Raw genomic sequence first — 19465 nt, forward strand, 5'->3', positions numbered from 1 at the left:
TATATCTCCTATCAAACAACTGAATGGAGTGTTAGGTAACAATGCACAATTCCTTTAAACACAGTGCAACTATTCTTGAAAGGTGGGCTCAACCCCCCAGAAAAGATATGTGTGAGTCCCTACTTTCCACTGGAGGGGTGAGGAAGCTGCCACTAGAGGATTACGAGAGACTCTACAAACAACTCAGGCTCTCCTCTAACCCTCTGGGCCAGAAATACCTGCCTTCCGGCTGAGGGCTTCGCGTTCCACCCGCCACAGCCTGCTGCTGGCCACACAGACTCCCTTCAACAAGCGCCACCTTGGCAGCCTATGTTGGCGGCTATGTTTGGCCTATCCTAGCCAGCTCCTCAAATAAACGAAGCGATATCCCAAAATATCGACCAGGCAGAAAGAGGCGCCTGGACGCACGTGTCTTATTCCCCACAATTTCTTAGCCTAACAAACCACCTGACTTTACACCAGGTTCGTCACGTTAAGCGGCAGAGACGCTCTCCACCAGCCAGGACCCAGGGCCAGGGGATCTTCCGACTAAGCTGACTGGCGGCCTCGGCTGCGGGCTTAATTGGCCCGGTGCCCCAAACGCCACCAGACCTCGACGAGCCCCCTGCGCACCGCCTTTTGCCTGACAACCCGCACGTGGGAGCGGTGTCTCGGACGAAGGAGGCGGGCCCGACGCAGAATGTGCGCCCCGCCTCCTGCCACCCGCCAATGGCCTGCGCCCTTTCGTCACGCTCCGCCTCCTGCCCCCGCCTGCTGCGCCTGCGTCTGGTGCCCTAGGTCCCGCCCTCCCTCTCCGATGGACCGCTGAGCGCATGCTCCTTGAGAGGCTGGCTGGGTGAGAGCCCGGCTGGGTGAGAGGCCCCTACGGAGGGCAAGGGGAGACGGAAATGGAAGGGCTTAAAGCGCACCTGCTGGCCCCTGACCCAGCGGCCGCTGGAGAAGGCGTTGAGGACGGAGTTGAGGGCAGTGGTCGTTAGGGAGGTTGAGAGCCGGGCTCCGACCTGGAGGTGAAGCAGGGTCGCGGCGTCCCGCTGACCCGCCTGTGTGTGTGTGTGTGTGTGTGTGTCCGAGCAGGGAGATATGGAGAACTGTCTGGCGGCTGCGGCACTGAATGGGGTGGACCGACGTTCCCTGCAGCGCTCCGCTAGGCTGGGTCAAGAAGTGCTGGAGCGGGCCAAGAGGAGGGCGGTGGACTGGCATTCGCTGGAGCTTCCCAGAGGCGGCGTGGGGTTCATTTCCCGGGAGCGGCCCTACCGAGAAAAACGGCCCGCAGCCGGTCCCCAGCGCCTTCTCCCAGCAGAGGTGAGGGCCCCTGTGCAAAGGGATCAGCCCATTCATTCTCTCAGCGGTGGCCACCAGGAAACGGAAAAGCACTTTGAAAACTCGTGCTATGTGATAGATTCTTTTGGGGTAGCTTTAGGAGGCCGCTAGTGCTCGGCCCTGGTTGGTTACTTTTTAAGAAACTCTTACATGCTACCATCTGACATTAGAGGAAAGCCCGCAAACCTGTCTTTGTCCTGGACAAATTGCATGTCAGTGTATTCCTTTTAGAGTTGGAATAATTTTTTAGTAAGATCCTTCTTCAACTTGGCCTTTAGAAAAGTAAAAGGGAATCTATTCCCAAAATGACTTCATTCTCCAGTAGGGAATACCAGATCTCACCTGTGATTTGCTCTTTATTCAAATAGAGAGAAGAAAGACCCCCAACCCTCAGTGCTTCCTTCAGAACAATGGCTGAATTCATGGGCTATACTTCAAGGCAGTGTGGGGTAAGTTGGTGTGAGCCAAAGCCCTGCCCTTGCTCCGCCTGCTGATGGGTCACAAAGTAGATCTTTGTAGAATTTAGGGAGAAGGGAGACTACCGGCTTACCTTGCCCTGCCTTCTGTGGGCAGATTTAAAGCAGGTAATAATAAATCCAAGTTAGAATTCATTTAACACTCTGTAGGTGATGTGAGGATGATACTGCAGTGAACAAGTCAGAAAAGGTCTCTGCTCTCACTATTGGTTTTCAGACTAGTGGGGGGAGGGCGGGAGTGGGACGGGCTTAGTGCTGAATTCCAAAACAATCATGTCCAGATACTAGGAGTTTTTAAAACTTTGAAATCAAGTTAAGTTTCTTAAAAAAATCAGGGTCACTAAACTGGAACTGAGCCTCTCAGCCTGTTTTCAAAATGTACTGAAAGAAAAACAAAATCCCTACATTAGACCTTAACCTGTTTCAAGTCCCTGGTACTGCAGGTTTAAGTATGTCCCTGTGGGTTCCTATGGCTTGTTGGCCACAAAGGTGGTTGTGTGGAACAGGCAGCGCCCTCATGGGAAGTGGTGTGGCTTAATGGCAGTAGCAGCCTTCCAGGAATCAGACCCATGTTTAGCCACTTACTGGCTGTAATGCCTTAGGCCAGTTAGTCTCTCAGCCTTTCCTTCCCCAAATGAAGGGATCCCTAAAGTTCTTTCCAGCCTTTACAGTCTGTTTCTTTGGTTTCCACTGAGAGATGAACACCAGAAAATTGTCATAAACTATAGCATGAGGGACTTATGATTTTTGGTACCATTCATTGAAACGGCTGAACAAAGGTTTTAAAGACCCTCTTCTCAAAACCATATACTAAGGTCATCTTGAATGCTGACCTTACGGTAAAGGCAGGCCCGCCAACTCTGAAGGAAATCACCTGCATGGGAGGTACTCTGGCTCTTCTAGGAATTATAACAGACTCTGGTCTCTTCCAGTCTTACATTTTGTGATTCTTACGTGGTTCTAAGGATGCTGGTCTACAAGAGAGAAAGAAGAGAATAACTGTTACTGTCCTGCTTTTCAATTTTATATATTAAGATTCCAAAAAAATCTCTAATCTTTCTACATCTTTTACAAAATCCCTGTGACTCCAAAAATAGGATTCCAACCAGTGAGATACAGTTCAGAGAATAGTTTTATGTTCTTATTCTGTTAAATGGTTTTAGAAAAATTCATGACTTTGACTCTACTGTAAAGTGATCAACTTAAACATTTTGGTTCATGGGTCAGTAAAAGAAATAATATTTGTCTTTGGTTTGAGGTTTAGCAAATTGGTATTCTTCATTTTGGTTTTCAGTTCACGTCTCCATTATGGAGTGGAGGCTCAGAACCCCTTGGTTTTCCAAGATAGAATTAAGAACAGTGTTCTGAGTTTGCCTTCGTGATTTTGAAGCAGCCCCTAAAATGCATCATTAGATCCATGTCCTGAAGTGCTTTCTCCAGCTTCTCATTCTTTTGAACACTGTCCCTACACCAGGTTTAGAACAAACAGGCTTGTGGTGTCCTCATCATTAGTCATAATCAAAAGCAAATCTAAGGTTAACTTCCAGGGGGAGGAAGGAAGTAGACAAGAAAAATATAACTGCTTTCTGATCCTTTGGATTATTCTCCTTAAACTGGAGACCTCTCCTTCCCCTCCTCCGCAGGGGAAAATGGCTGCATGCTATTGGTTTATGCTAATTTCCTGTTGTACGTCTTGCTCTCAAGGAGATGCAGCCCTCTCTTCCCTTGTCCCTGTCTGAGACTGAGAATAAACATGGAACTGTTCACCAGAACTTGTCATGAGAGGAGATGAAAGGGCATGTGTACTTGACATTGGGGTGCACATACGGAAGTTATTTAACCTGGCAGAGAGCGTGGTCCTGCTGAGCTTTAGTTGGCCAGAGTTCTTGCCCTACAGAGGCAGCAGATGGCAGCAAAGTAATGCCAAATGAAGTGTCCTCCTCTGCAGACACTTGACATGGGCTAAGATTTGTTATATGACTCCAGAGGCCTGTCAAGAGGGCAGGTGATTTACCTTTACTCTCTTGCCTCCTTTTTAACCATACTAAGTGTTTTGAAAATTGAACCAAAATATTTGGTTACCAAACATCTTTCATATTCTCTAGAAATATTATTCATCTGTGCTAGAGGAAGCAGGGGCAACCCACGTCTATCGTTATCACAGAGGGAAGTCGGAGCTGCACTTGTGCCCGGACGTAGGGACTGGTCAGGTATGTATGCTCAAGTGTCCTGTGCTGTGCCCTCAGCCTCAACCCCAATGTCCAGGAGCTCCTGCTGGATCTATGTTATTGAATACCTGCATGACTTAGCAATATAATGCTCAACGGAAACTTATCAGCCCCCAGCCTCAGAGAATTTACAGCAGTGAACATGAAATAGGAGCTTGTCCAAAATAGGACTGAAGCCCTTGTACGTGGCTCTTGGGCAGGCTGAAAGAACACAGCTTCAAATATCCTATTCTACATCTAGGGAGAGGAAAGGGATTTTTCATAATCACGCATTCTACTCTAAGGTAGTGATACTTATGTCTTCGGTAATCTTAAAGAAAGTGCAAGGAGAGGGTCTCTTTTAACAGAAATACTTTTCCTAAAGATAGTAACAATTATAGGCCTCTCATTACAAATTTACCTGTCTTTACCACATGCCATTCCGGGGAAGACAAAGATTCTGTTTGTTGAACTGATTCGACAGAAATCCTTTACTGTTGTTTTTAAGGAAAGTTTTGTTTTTGTTTTTCTTTTTAAACTCACCCAGTTGTACTCAAAGATAACAAACTTAAGTCCAGAGTCTGATCTACAAGTTGGATTTCTGACTTCTCTGGCCTGTGGGGTTAGAGAAAGGATGGAAGAGTGGCCGCAGGGCTACGAGTGAGGGCTGGCTGCCGCTGGAAGGCCCCCTTGTTTCCTGGCCTTGGAGATGCGGAGTAACACCAGATCCCACAGCCGAGGTCCCCCTTTTCTGGCCTGGGACTCTTAAGTGAGCCTGACCCTAAGGGGGTGACATGTGGGCAAGAGTCATTGCTATCCCTCCCATTTCTTCCTGTAAAATGTAAGTTGGTGCCTCTAAGGAAAATGGCCTTTATCAATTCAGTCTGTTCCCCTCTAGTACTTCCATTCCTGGGTGAGCACAGAAGAGAGTTCTGTTTCCTGAGAGCCTGTGAAGTAGTAGTCACTTTTGCACTTTCAATCTTCCCTACAATCGAGTATCCCCGTGTTGTAGATGAGGAAACCAAGGCTTAGAGAAATTAATCTGTCTCTCTCAGTGAATAGCAGAGAGGGGATTCAAACGCAGGTCTGTCTGACTCCAGAGCCCACGTAGGATAAAAGGTAATCATGGTAAACATCTGACTAAAAATACCTCACAGAATTCACTAAAAGCCTTAATAGCTTAGGTAACAACTTATGAAAAACTGACAGAACAATAGTTAGTTCCCAATAAAGTAGGAGCAAATTTCTCTTGACAAGCCAGAAGTCGGAGCTTGGGCACTGAGCAATGCTTGTACTCGTCTCTTCAGAGAACAGAAACATCCCTTGGTCTTGGAGGCATCTGTCAAGCCGCAGAGTGTGCCCTAGAGGCGTCCCGTCCTGTGAGTACAGAGCTCCGAGGGTCCCTGCACTCGCCTTCACCACCACTGTAATTCCATGAACCAGTTGACCTGGTTTTTATAGGGTTCTTTGTACTGGATCTGTAGTATTTTTAAGTTGGGATGTTTTTATCCCTGGGGGGAGCATACAACATTTTGGTTCAGTGTAAAATTATGTTTTCTTGGTATCATTCCTTCACTTAAGCATCAGGGATGCTCTGTGCCTGAACTCATAGTTGTGGTTGGAAAGAATGTGAAATATTCACATCTCCGTTCCTACAGCTCAGCTGGGCTGGCGCTGGGTCCTGCTGAAATTCCACCATCTGTTCAAGCAGCAAAGGGGCCTGACCCTTGTGATTACAAAGTGAAAACCATTACTGAAGTTCTGAAACACATACATTTGGTTAGATTGGGTTCCAAAACATTTTAAGGGATTTGTTCCCATTTTCTACAAATGTCTGTCAAAACATATAGGGATGAGTTTTTAGGATCAAGTACTCATTAGTTCATAAACTCAGGAAATCTTCTGGAACTTGGAAGGGCTGCAGTTCTGAGGAAAGGAACTCCAGCATGTTGTTGGAATCATTTACTTAATTTTTGTTTGTATACAGTGTGCTACTAGCTAGAATATACTGAAGCTAATAGCAACCAAGAATATTCTGCTTCTAGTACAAATGTTACTGACTTAGCTGCCTCGGCAGTTGCTGGATTTTGGTAATGCTCATCTCCCTGAAGCTCACGGTGTGGGAATCACACGTGCCAGTCTTCCCTGTGTTTCCTTGTATTCACACAAATGAAGCATCCTTCGCTTTCTGTAATTCTGATATAGCTGTATTTTCTGAAACCTACTTTTATTTATTTACATAGTTGATGACCAATAAAGAGTTGTGGCGTTGTCACATCCATTCACATCAGTTCACTGATAATAGACCTCCAATATTGCAGTAATGGAATGTGAACGGATATAGTATAAAGCATCTTTGGAAAAAAATTGGCTTCAAGTCTGGAACGTGGAGAGGGAGGAGGTTTCATAAATATTATCATTTATCCTCCTAGTGGACTTTGCTGGCCAGTGGTTTAGTTTCTTCCCCCCTGGGGGTGGTGGCAGAAATGACAGCTTCTGCCTGTGGTTCCTTCTGAGCATTGAGTGAGCATGAGCCGTGTCCTAGCTGTGGGATACGAGCCTGGGCCCTTAGGAACAGCTCTTCTCTGGTTTGCAACTTTGCTCTTTTGCCATTTGAACTGAAAGCCCTCCTCTGCTGCACGCCTTCCATGACCCACTTCCCTGCCGTGCACGGAGTCTATCCTTGGAGGATGCTTGGTGCTCAGTTCTAAGCATAAGTCTTTCCATTAACTCCAGCTTCCAGTGTTTCACACTATAGGAGAACCCTGCCTCCCAGGGAGGGCTTTTGCTAGCCAGCTGACGTGCTGCATGACAAAATGGAATCTACTCATAGTGTTTCAGCTTTAGGAGAAAAGAAATGTTTCATTGCTCTACTAATGAATGTAGCAAAGCAATTCAGTGAAAAAGAATGATTCTCATCATTCCAAGGTGCCTTGCCATTACGGCTCATCTGTGCCAGCAAGTGCCACTGTCTGCTTTTGATCCCTAAAACAATGTCGTTAGCCCTTCCTTCTACCTAATTCTTATCTTTCTACTCCAGCTGAAGTGTTCTTTTATGATCCTTCATGTTCCTATAACACTTGAACGTTTACAGTGTTTTTACACACATGCTTATTTGTGAGATAGATATTCTCACAGTCTTAGAAATAAGGAAACGAGCATAAGGAGAGGCTGAGACTTACCTGAAGGACAGTGCTGTTCTGTAGCCGAGACTTGAACGCTGGACCTGCATCTCTGACACCAGTGCTTCATCCCATCTGGCCTCTGGCACACAAGTGGCCTGGTGGAGGCACCCCGGCATTGGGATATCAAATCTCTAACTGAGAATACCTGCTCTCCTTCCAGGCTGAGCCTATGTCCACAGACCTCTACATAGAAGTACACCCAGGGACCTACTCCGTCACGGTGGGCGCAGATGATTTAACCAAGAAGACTCACGTGGTGGCGGTTGATCCAGGACAAAGTGTGGACTTGGTTTTTCCCGTATGATGTTGACCATCACAGTACCTTTTTTAAAGCAGCAAGGAGAATAAAGCCACCATAGGAGTCTCTTCATATTTGCACATTAATACTGCTTTTAGGGTTACCCTCTTGCCTGAAATGACGATGCTGTCTGAATACTTTTTACTGCTTGCTTTCCAAGTAAAGGTTAATTATGATAATAAAAGGAACGATTTGGAAATAAAAAGAATTTCTTTTTATTGGTATTAAGAACAATAAAATGGCATTCATGGACAACTGTAGGCTTTATGAAAAGATGGCAGAGAGGCTGTGGACGCGTTGGCCCGAAGCAGGCTGACCACGACCTGTGGCTTCTGTGGAAAAGGCATCGTCAAGCTGATCTCACCAGGCCCCTGGCAGGGAGCCCTGACCAGGGCCACCACACACCTGATCCTTCGCACAGGTGCCTTCCTGCTGCCTACCTGCAGGGACGTCTTAATGGGTTGAAGATGCTGCTGCTTATTTGACTATCACCTATGGCCTGCACTCTACCTCCTTCCACTGAAGAAGGCTTTGGCAGCCACTTTGTAACTCCTCCTCAGGTATTTCCCACCACTACACTTCAGCTTCCTGTAAGAGAAAAAAACTCCTGCGAGTCTTGTGCTGACTGTAGTAAGGATTAAAAGGCACTGATTTTAAGTCATTGATGTGTCCTAAACTTGAAGCTAGCACACCAACAGTTGTGTTGCATCTCAATTTAGTTGCCTGGTCATTCATCTCATTTTGAACATAAGTCTTCCCTCAGGATAAAATCCAGTGTTTCTATATGATGAAAATGAAGTTTTAAGTAGAGTGAAGTCAGCATTCCTGGTGAGGAACAGACTCCCATGGACATAGGGCCTAGTAAAGCAGACCCATTCCCATCACCATAGGGTAGAGGGTCATGGAAATGGGGATCCCTTCTGAAATTGGATGCAAAATTGTGGATGTGTGCATTTTTCTGGGAGAATTTGCTAAGTGTTTTATTTTCAAGGGGTGTGACTCCAAAAGGTGGAAGAACCATGAAAGGAGTCCTTAAAAAGCCCTTTCCCAGGGTGGCCAGTTAGCTCAGTTGGTTCGAGTGTGGTGCTGATAGCACCAAGGTTGCCAGTTCAATCCCAGCGTGGGCCACTGTGAGCTACACCCTCCTTAAAAAACCAAACCAAACCCTTCCCAGCCATGCTGCATTACCTAGATGCTTAGGCTGTTCATCTAAGAGGAATTCTGGTCCCTCTGACATGTCATAGCACACTGACTCGGTTTCCTTTGTTCAGTTTCCTCTGGCAGGCTCTGCAGTGGCTTCATGTTGGCTGCCTCCAGCACCAGTTCCTGGGTATTCCCCACTACTACAGTGCGTTGTCTCTGCTGTTTGTTGCCCGTCTCTTCTTTCTGAATATTGCAACATCTTGTTCCTAAACCCAGAATTCAATTAGGTATGTTGACTATGCCACCATTTTGATGGGATTAATCTTGATGACTTAAGTACAACAAACATATCAAGGATCAGAGAATCTCTTCACTACCTGTAAGCTCCTAGCACTGTTCTCTATTTTTAAAGAAGAAATAAAGTTGGTTAATAATTTCTGGCTATTACGCTTTTGAGAAAGGTTATATCTGATCACCAGACTTGGAAATGGGTGGGAGAAGTTATCAGACATATTTTTCAAAACAGCCAGCAGGTTAAACAAAGGTAACCAACCACCCCCAGTTGATGGAGTTAATAAAGCAGAGGAGATAGTAAGCTGGTGGAAAAATAAGTTTTCAAAGGTTGAATGAGGCAAAACAAAAATAATGGGAGATGTGACTTCCTGAGGAACAGGACAATATCAAAAAAGGAAGGACTGCTTTAAAAGAAATCCATCCCCTCCCTGACTTTTAAAACTACAGCCACCAATCTGGCCTGTCCAAGATGGTGAGGTTAGGATCAAACAGTAACCTCACAGCCTGTAACCGAAAGGAACAAGAGTGTGGAGGGAGGGACTCATACAAGAGGATTGTTAAGAGGCAGAGCCTGACTTGAGTGTCAAGCCTCAGCACCTGATGGCTACCAAGCACAAGTAGAAGAAGCAAAGCAACACATTTCCTTTAAAGGATGCAAAATCTGGAGGGGAGAAAGAGAAGCCCTGGGCACACGCGGGTTTATGCGTGTCGTCATGACTGGTTGTGGGATGAAACACCCCGCCTGTGACAAGGGCTGGGGGTGGCCCCTTTCTCCACACCCCATCTCTGGAATATTCCCCATAGCTTTGGGTACAGGGTTGGGACTTGGCAGAGGGCAGGTCCACTAATTCTCATGGTTCAGCTCCAAGAATTAACCTTTGCCTGGAGCATAACAAATGATCCAGTACCTAGAGGAGAGCCAGGCCAAGTACCTGAAGATTTTACTCACATATTTCTCTTCATAGCCAATTGTTTGAATTTATTTTGGGGGGGCAAAAAAAAAAAAAAGACCTTTGCACTGGATCTGTTGAAATTTGGTGGTGGCAGGGAGAGACTGAATGTACATGTAAGTGACAGGGCAGTTTCAAGCAGTGTGTGCTTAGGGCCAGGGACTTAATCGGGTTTGGAACCGGTCTGTGAAGCAAGCCACAGTAGTGTGACTGTCTTGGTACCTGAGGCATGTCTGACCACTATGCACCCTCGGGGTACCCCACTGGCCTTTCTCTCCCTGAGGCTGGGCCTGGGGCTATCACAGTTGCTCCCCACAGACTCCTCTGTAGGTACAGCTTTCTCCAGGCTGTGCTAAAGCAGGAGACAGTAGAAGCATGAAAACTCTAGATTTGGACACCATTTTCTTTATATTATCACTTGTTGGGAGGTAGGTCTAGTGGAAACAGCTGTTTCCAAGTAGTTTCGCTAAGGCTTCGCAAGGCATCCCACTGTACCATCGGAGTGGCCCATTGCATAGCCGCCTGGAAACTTCCCCAGCCTTTATATTTCCAATACAAAATTTCCTCTCAGAGAGGGGAGGAAGAGCTCAGTGGGCCATGGCTGGATTCGTGTCCCTTTAGTTATTTCCCTGTCAGGTGGGGGAAAGATCCCACACCTTGAAAGCCAAGGAAGGCCTGGAACCCTCATATACAACAGCAGCCAACTTACATGCATCCCTGCCCACCCCAAAGCCCAGGGGTCCAGTAGGGCAACCTAGAAAGGTTCTCATTGTAGAAACAGTTTCTCAACTTTCTGGAACTGAAGACTAATACGGACCTTACCCCTGGGGCAAGATTGAAATCCTCATGGGCTAAGAGGTCCTTCTGGTCAGGCAGCTGTCCTGGAAATAGGGCCCTGGCTTCAAACAGGGACCCACATGGGTCCCAAAGTGGGTGGTACCTAGAGATCCTGAAGCCCTTAGCAGTGGTATTCTTTAATGCTCATAACATCGCTGCCCCAGATTGAATGTTTATTTAGTTCACTGAATGTTAAATTAGTGACTTCAGGACCTCAAGAAGCTAGTCTAGGGCTGGGCTGATCCAAGCCACCTCTGTCACATAGCTCTGCCAGGTGACAAGCTATTGCCCTTTCTGGGCTCCTCTGGGAATTTCAATAGGGTGCCCCTAAACCTACAAGGGCATGTCACACGGTTCTTAGCTCAAGATAAAGAAGTTTGGGGATGGCAGCAGGGTGCCAACAATAACACTGCCTCCCCTCTGCACTGGAAAGAGTGAGCAACATAATGCAGCGCCCTGCTTCCTCCTGCTCTAACTAAGGGGCCTGTCTGAAGAGCTGGGCCTGATGACCAATGTTTAAAAACCAGTTTCTGTGCTTCTCAGGGCACTGAAGACTCTAATCAATACCTGGAAGTATTATGACTATTCATCCAGAGAAAAATGAAGGCCTCCGAGAAAAAAGGGGAGGAGGGGCAGGTAAACAGACAACGGCAGGTAACTCTGGAGAGACTAGTGAAGAAAGAAAGGATAGTTGTTAAATAGGGATGCAAACCTTCGGCCCATCCTTTCTTGCTGGACCTTAAGGATTACGTGGAAACCTACCATTTCCCTCTTCTCACAGACTCCCTAAGTGTTATTTCTAATCCTAGATTCTCAGTCATGTGGCTCAGATTCTTTAGAGTGACAGGAGGGAAGGGAGCAGGGGCCTTAGAAGAAGGTATACCTGACTTCCCCGGATGCGGCTCAGGCCCGGTTCTCCTCCAGTACCGCCACTCGGGCTGGCAGAGGCCGCCCTGCCTCCTCAGGGACTTCCCAGGGAGGGCGGCGTCCCCCGTCAGCCTCTGCCGGAAGCCCACCTTCAGATCCTTCTCCAAAGCCTCTTCTTCAGAAGAGGACGACGACGGAAAAACAGCCATGGGAGCTTGCACCGCTACTTCCTCCTCTTTAGGACCCTCTAGGGGCAAAAGCTGTGCCATGGGGTTCAGCTCCGTCTCTGGGTGTCCTCTGGCTGTGACCCCTGAGCTTCTGGGGACAGGCCACCAGGTGGGTCCAGCCAAGGGGCAGCAGCAGAGGCCGCCCTGGCACAGCAGCTGGCAGCAGATGGGGTGGCAGGGAGGACACAGGAACGGGGTGCCCAGTGGAAGCCCATAGGTGACACATCCAGTGACCGGCCCCAGCAGAGAGCAGCAAGGGGCCCAGAGGAGGGGGCTGGGGTGCTCCCTGATGAAAGGGTTGTTTAGCCTCTCCACAGCCTTCTTCCAGACAGCTGGGGACACCCACCTGACCCCACCTAGAGGCACTGTAGCTATCTTGCCATTCCAGAAGTGAACTGTAATTTCTTCTTTGGAGGCTACATAACAGAAAGGGGCAGCATTTGTTACAATTACCTCTTCTATATCCCCAAAAGCAAAACCTCCGCGCAGCCCCTCTGCTCTGCCTATTGCATGCATACTTCTCCCTGGAGAACCTGCCAGAAAGCCCCTCACCTGCTCCTTATTTACCACCACTGTCCTTGCACTTGCACTTGCACACGACTCCCTGTCTCAATTTTCATGTCAAAACCAAAACACATCCTCAGGTGGTGGAAGAGAAGAGGAGCTTCCTTCTGTCCTTTGAACTGCAGTGATGCTAACTAGTTGGCCCTGCAGAAGGGGAGCGTCCCGGTCCCTGGACTTGGTGGGGACAGGTCATGAGTACTGTGTGACTGACCCCAGGACAACACCACCACAACATAGGCGAGCTAACCGACATGGATATAGTAGTAGCAGGCTATTTTACCCTGATGAAAAACATTTTATAATCTGAAAAATATGATTTGCATATCTGTTGCCACCCCAGGACTAAGCTGCAAGTGAGGGGGGAAGGTGGTTTTTCTTAATGTTTCTAGGACCCCTGAGCTGTAGAGATGCCCCTTTGCTCTCTCCTCTGGCCTCATCAGCAGCCTGGCTCCTTCTGGAGTCTGGCAGGTCAGAGCAGCTTCCCTTACCTCTCTGGGGCTCTCTCGCCTCCAAGCCTAAGACAGTGGCGGGGCCATAACGCTGTTGGTCTGGCTCCCAGGGTGCCAGCACCTTGTCTCCAGGTTGCAGTGAGTAGTCCGTGAACGGTGAGAACTGAATGACATCTTCTGCTAAGACCACGCTCTGCCGTGGGGCTGGCAGCTTTGGGCCTGTGGCAAAGGGAGCATCAAACTCCACAAGAAGGGCCCCCTGCCTCTCCAGCTGTGGGAAAGAGAACACTCAGAATAAGATCTGGCATCAGGAAGGAAGTATCGCCGGGAGCACCACGGAGCCCCAGAACCAGGCCCAGGGTCTTCCTTACAAACACTGAGAAAGGACAGGCACAGGTACCACTTAGAGCCAGCTGCAGCAGGGCCGCCAGGTGGAGCAGACAGACGCCCTTCCCTCTGCCTCTCCTTGCCGTGGTTGACTCTCATTTACCACTTCCTGTGTCTCCCTTCCCATTCACTTCCTTTTCATGCTTTTCTTTTCTGCTGTCTCTATGTTTGGCCTATAATCCTGAGTCCTCTGGATCTTTCCCCAATGCACTCCCCCTCCTCCGAGCAGTTCCAACACGTGTTGTCCCCAGGTCCAGGGCCAGGGACGGTCTATCTACAGGCCCACATGGCCAAGGGGTGGCTGTGGCATTAGGGCAGCCCTCAGTACTGCCCCTCCATCAGTGATGGGAGGTTTGGCTAAGAAACTGGAATGGCATGAGAGAGCAGGAGAAGTACTAAAGCTAATCCAAAGTACAAGCGTTTTAGAGAATTTAGGATGATTTTGAAGAGAAATAAAGTCTGGTTACCAATTACTTACATCGAATCACTACACAGACCCTATATTTGAGCAAAACTCTGCTAATATTTCCTTTGAATTCACATATCAGTTACTGGAAAATGAAAAATGACTTGACTGGAAATTCTATAATTCATTTATTTTTTAGAATTCACACTAGTCTTTTCTCCATGGGTCCACATTCACAAAGTCTGACTCTGAAAAGAGAAAACTCGTGAAGTAAGCAGCCACTGAAGTAAAGGCGGGGCTCCCAACATGCAGGGCACTGAGCTTGTGTGTGTACACGCACACAGGTGTGTATGGGCACACACATTCTGCTCCTCTTACCCTTAGGCTGGTGTCCATAATTTGACACATTGAGTTTTCCTGAATAAAGTACTTTTACTGTACATTTTCTTTACTGTTATGGGTTCAATTGTGTCCCCCAAAATTCATATGTTGGAGTCCTAGCCTCTAGTACCTCAGAATGTGACCTTATTTGGGAATAGGTTCATTGCAGATGTAATTAGTCAAGATGAGGTCACACTGAGTATGACTGAGTAGAATGGGCCCCTAATCCAATGCCTGATCTTATAAAAAGTGGGAATTTGAACACAGACACGCACACAGAGAGAACACCATGTAAAGATGAGGCAGAAATCAGATTGATGCGTCTACAAGCCAAGTAACACCCAAGGTTGCCAGCAAAGCACCAGAAGTTAAGAAAGGCCCATGGAACAGGTTCACCCTCAAAAAAACCAACCCTGCCAACACCTGGACTTCCGGTCTCCAGAACTGAGTGACAATACATTTCTGTTGTTATTTAAGCCATTCTATTTATACTACTTTGTTACACAGCTGTGTCTCCACAAACTAATACACTCACTGACATTACATTTTCACCTGTACGGCCGGGCCATGGAAGATCTGTGCTTCTCCAAGAAACTGAACTGCTGGGCACACACAGCTGAGGCATATCAGGTATGACAGATATGGAGAGTTAGACACTTGCCTCTGGCACAGCCTTTATCTGAGCCCAGTAATAAAAGCCATCTGGTTCCCTTCTTGCCAAGACCCATGTGTCAGCGGCATCTCTAACTCTTCCCAGCCAGCCAGGTCCCTGCCATGCTGGGTCTGCAATGTGGAGATTCGGGTGATAACATGAACATCTGGAAAAAAGCAAATGGAATTATGGACTGGAGGAGATCAAGCCCTAAAAACATCAAGAAACACGTTTCACAGTTAGATCTGAGCAGCACCACGGCATGGGTATGCCGTACAAGGTGTCGTGCAAGGCGGCCTGCGGGGTCTCTGCTCCTGCTCCCCACATAAGAACTCAGGACATGGCTAGGCCAAAAAGGAACACCCACGGAGCCATAGGTAGGGGAGTCACACCACTGTAGTCTCAGTGGTGGCACTATAGCCTCACTGGAGGCTGGAGCCACATGACCTGCAACTTGCTGTCCGCTCCTTTGCCCGCCAACCAACCAACCAAATGACCAATCCACACAGCTGAGGCAGTTATATCAGTGGCTAATTGGCTAAGTGGTTACAGCTGATGGTCAATTAGCCACAGCTGACGGCCATCTGCTACCCAAGCCAGCACCTTTCCACATGAGGCCGAGAGCCTGGAAACAGGTCTCTGGGACTCTGTCCCCACACAAGGCTATGTGGAACAGAAATCCACATACAAAGTGGCAATCCGTGATTCCAGTAAGATAAGGTAAACTGTGGGAAGGGGCAGGAGAGGACAGTGAAGGGAACCATCATTTGAGGATTGGGAGTTGTTTCAAAGTCATCAAAATGTGATTAGCCTTGATAGAGTCAAGTTAATTAATGCTGGGTCTGAGACTAGACAGCAGACCAGAAAAGAGAACTGGGAAGGTAAAGCCGAAGGAGGTATGTGAGATTCCAGGCTGAGGCGTGGAGGCTTGGGTGGGAATGCTGAAAGGGCAAAACTGTAAGGCCGCTTGGTGCCTGGGGTCAAAAGAGAGAAGGAAGTGCTTGAGCAGGGGAAGCACAGAGGGACTGAATGAGGGACTATGGGGACAGGAAAAAAGGAGAAGCTAGTTCTGGGAACTTGGTGGGCAGAGCCCAGCAGGGCGGGGGCGGAATTGTTGAGTCAGGGTTGGCGATTTGAAAATGCTGTTTACTTTGTGGGTAAGCCTGGATGCAGGATGCTTAACTCTGGCTTTGAGTGAGACGGTCCACGTAGGTGAATCAAGAAAGGGGGTTATTAAGGGTTCAAGCTGGCATGTCCCTAACCTGGGCAGACTGAATTGGGTAGCACAGACACGAACCCCTGGGACTTGCTTACCGGCCTCTCCCTTCTTGTATGCACACTTTAGACAGCCGACTGGGGATACTATTCAGGAAAAGCCAGGGCAACTGAGGGACGCTGAGAGAACCTGAGGAGGGACCCAGAGACCTCACCTTAGCTGCTGGCTGCTGAAACCCTAATTTCTCATGTAGTGCCAGAGCAAGTCTCAGTTGATGGTAAAATGAGCTAGAAGCTTTATAGCTGGTGATGCCTAACTGCTTTCTCTTACACGTGCCAACTCTGACATCTGCCACCCTGCTACCAGGTGGGATGAAAGCCAGGTCAACCCTTGAGGTCACTGGGAGTACAGTTTAGATAGGGGTCATGTAAATACTTTAAGCAAATCATAGCCCACACAGTAAAGAACCCTTTTGGCCTTCCCAGGAAGCAAGTTCTCTCCCTCGTGGGACACCATCTAGAGCTGAGAACAGAGAGGAAAAAGGAAAGTGCACACCACTTCCCTGAGAGGGGCAGAGACCAGTACCTGGTGAGAGGTTTGTGCCAGGGTGCTCGGAGGGCAAAGGGGCAGGTAAAGGAGAGGTCCCAGGGAGGAGCAGTGCTGGCCCAGGCAGGGGCCTCCAGGGCTGTGGCCACGCTGCAGTATTTGGGCAAAGGCATCTCAGGCTCTGCGGATGATTCCATGGCCTTCGGAGAAACCACCTGAGAACAAGCACCATTAGCTGAGTTACAGCCCACAGCCAAGCAAAAGGCGCTTGGCTGGGGCAGAACTCAGCTCTGCGGTTAGCAGTCTCTCTGGGGCCCCACCCGCTCCCACAAAGGCTCAGGGTGTCCTCTGAACCAACTGCCTCAGAAACTTCAGCTCAGGAACTAGGGGAGGGTTTGAGAGTAAGAGCTGTGATTTTAGGGAAACCAGCTTCCAATGCTTCACAGCCAGCCGGCTGAATGCTCACTTGACCTCCGCACTTCAGTTACCACGCAGGAGATCATATATGGAAAGCACCTGGCATACAAGTAACTCAGTATTCGTTAACTTTTCCCTCCTTCCTCCTCCCTAGTTGGAGGGACTCCTGGGGATAAGACCATACTTCCCTTTACAAATCCTAACCCTCATGACAAACAGAACCCTAGCCCAAGGCTCAGACTCCCCTCCTAATCCAGTCTTTCAGGACTAACTAACTCTAGCCCCAGGCCCCGCTGGGACCCCAGGGCTGTGGCCTCCATGGACCTGTTCAGAGGCAACAGCTGCGAGTCAGGACCCAAGGTCACACTCCACTGCCCCAGCCCACCAGAGCCCTGTTAGGGTCTGCCCCTGCCCAAGTCCACAGGTCTGACCCCAGGGGGACTTACCCACAGCCCCAGATGCCTCCCCCTCAGCCTCCACCCCTTCTGACAGTTGGGGCTCAGGGCCTCAGCCTAACTGACTCCTGGTTGCCAAGCAGGTTGCCATGGATGCAAGCCAGCAGGAAAGCTGTGGGCTGAGTAAGTGTACTGAGCATGTGCAGGGGGGTGACAGGGGGCCTTGGGAGGCATGGGCAGGGTGAGGGGGCAGAGGGTTATTCTCCATCTTTCTCTTCGAAGAGGGGGAGAGGGGATGTTAGACAGAAAGGTCATTGTAGCTTCAATTCCCAAAAGCTCAGGCTTCTTCATTGCCGGAAGAGTAAGTCTGATGGGAAGCCCTCACGGTTCCCAAGGGAGTCCTGTGAGGGAGGAGCTGACCCTACAGACTCAGCGCTATTGATCTGCCTCCTCTCCGAGCATGAGCACGCAGGAGGCTGGGGTAGTGGGGGCCACCAGCTGCACTAGGGAGGGACTATAACATAGAATTTGTCCGTAGTTTAAAACCAAATAACCAAAGGTGTGGGCATGTTTGTCTGTAACAAACGGAACTCTACTGAGAAACAGAGGTGTAGTGACCACTTGGGGGGGTGGGAGTGGACACTGGGGTCCAAAGGAACGAAAGTCTAGTTTCCGCTCTAATTCGAATACCCATGGGAAAGGCTGGTATTTTGAGGTATCTGACAGTCATTGTACAGTTGTGTGCTTGGCACCTGTGTTTAGTGGAAAATACCGAAACAGTATATAGGGACATTTGTGGGTGTCTCTCCCACATCCACCAGTTGCTGTTTCTGTTTGAGGATCCATGTGATGAGGAGGCTGATGGTACCCCCAGTGCCACAGGTGGAACGTGTCAATCAGCACATCCCATCATCCCCTGGCCACAGGGACTGGTTAGGCACGGACATGTTCCTGAGCCTCTCCAATCAGAATATGTCTTAAGAATATGTTGGGAATCCTGGATTATAGACGACTTCTTTCCTCCTATACATAAATAAGAAAGTATGTAGTTCTGGGAGCTTCTAGCAGCCTTTTTGGGACACTGAAGCTATTCCCAGAGAAAGACAGAGAAGAGAGACCTAAAGAAAACCGGTTTTTGGTAACAATGTTGAGCCCAGCCTGAAGGCAGCCGTACTGCTGGATGCTTCAGTTTATGTGAGCCTTTGCTGATTATACCAATTCAGATTGGATTTTCGCTTACTTGTACCCAAAAGCATTTTGACTGATGCTGCTCTCACAGAGCATAACTTTATAGTCAGGAGAATGCTGCCCAGGAGTACATACCTAAAGGCTGAGTTACTCGGTGCACAAAGTTAGAGTCCAAGAAAAACCAATGACGTCTCTGGCAGTGAGAGGATTCCTGCATAAGACAGGTGGGATTTCCGTGATGGGAGGAAAAAGGAGACTATTCCAATTTAGGTAGGAAGCAAGAGCCAAGAGAGAAGGATTTATCTGCAAGACTTTTCTTTTAGTGGGGGAATGGGATGTCACGGGAAAATCAAGGTGTAGATATTTGGGAAGGGGCCAGATTGGTAGGAGCTTTGAAAACCAAGCCGATTAAGTATAAACAATATGATAGTCAAAAGGAGTTCATCATAGGGTTTGAGCAAGGAAGAGACATGACATGCTTTCAGAAAGAACGTCGGGGCCGGCCCGGTGGCTCAGGCTGTTGGAGCTCCGTGCTCCTAACGCCGAAGGCTGCCGTTTCAATTCCCACATGCGTCAGTGCCAGATGGCTCAGTTGGTTGGAGCGCGGGCTCTCAACCACAACGTTGCTGGTTCAACTCCCGCAAGGGATGGTGGGCTGCGCCCCCTGCAACTAAGATGGAAAGGACCACAGCTTGACTTGGAAAAAGTCCTGGAAATACACACTGTTCCCCAATAAAAGTCCTGTTCCCCTTCCTCCCCCGCCCCCCCAAAAAAAGGAACATCGAAGTGAGGATGGAGCCAGTTGAGAACAGAGCCCTGGAGGCCGGGGAGGAGACTGTGAACAGTGACCCAGACACAATATGACAGGATTGCAATCGGAAAATAGTAACAGCAAGTATTTCCTGATAACAGCTACCTGACTGGAGGCTCTTTGCTGGGTGCTAAGAATAAAGGATAACTAAGATTGGTCCCTATCTTTAAGGATCTTACAGTCCACTGAAAAAGGCAGAGAAAGGTGTGTAACATGGTATGTAAAGATAGCAGGATAGGAAGTGCAAGG

The 19465-nt window shown here is 48.5% G+C and overlaps 2 protein-coding genes across 4 annotated transcripts; one reads left to right on the forward strand and one right to left on the reverse strand.

The window, feature by feature from the left end:
* Positions 1-796: 796 nt before the first annotated feature.
* Positions 797-9073, forward strand: AKIP1 (A-kinase interacting protein 1). 3 transcript variants are annotated; one of them, XM_074335963.2, is made up of 5 exons: positions 797-1302; positions 1689-1769; positions 3902-4006; positions 5311-5382; positions 7349-7694. In XM_074335963.2, the coding sequence occupies exons 1-5, from the start codon at positions 1081-1083 to the stop codon at positions 7490-7492; spliced, it is 624 nt and encodes a 207-aa protein (XP_074192064.1). In that variant the 5' UTR covers positions 797-1080; the 3' UTR covers positions 7493-7694. The 3 variants fall into 3 exon arrangements, 2 of the variants coding, with proteins under 2 accessions (XP_074192064.1, XP_074192065.1); XR_012497506.2 differs by lacking the exon at positions 5311-5382 and adding an exon at positions 8758-9073 and having other exon boundaries at positions 801-1302; positions 7349-8046; XM_074335964.2 differs by lacking the exon at positions 5311-5382 and having other exon boundaries at positions 801-1302; positions 7349-9073.
* Positions 8696-17356, reverse strand: C14H11orf16 (chromosome 14 C11orf16 homolog). The gene is made up of 6 exons (XM_019728599.3): positions 17269-17356; positions 16445-16620; positions 14653-14809; positions 12857-13088; positions 11594-12220; positions 8696-8895 (listed from the first exon to the last, which is right to left on the reverse strand). The coding sequence occupies exons 2-6, from the start codon at positions 16600-16602 to the stop codon at positions 8696-8698; spliced, it is 1374 nt and encodes a 457-aa protein (XP_019584158.3). The 5' UTR covers positions 16603-16620; positions 17269-17356.
* Positions 17357-19465: the final 2109 nt, after the last annotated feature.

This window comes from Rhinolophus sinicus, chromosome 14 (genome assembly GCF_057876585.1).
Source record: "Rhinolophus sinicus isolate RSI-liver-muscle chromosome 14, RSI-T2T, whole genome shotgun sequence".
In the NCBI taxonomy this organism is placed as follows: domain Eukaryota; kingdom Metazoa; phylum Chordata; class Mammalia; order Chiroptera; family Rhinolophidae; genus Rhinolophus; species Rhinolophus sinicus.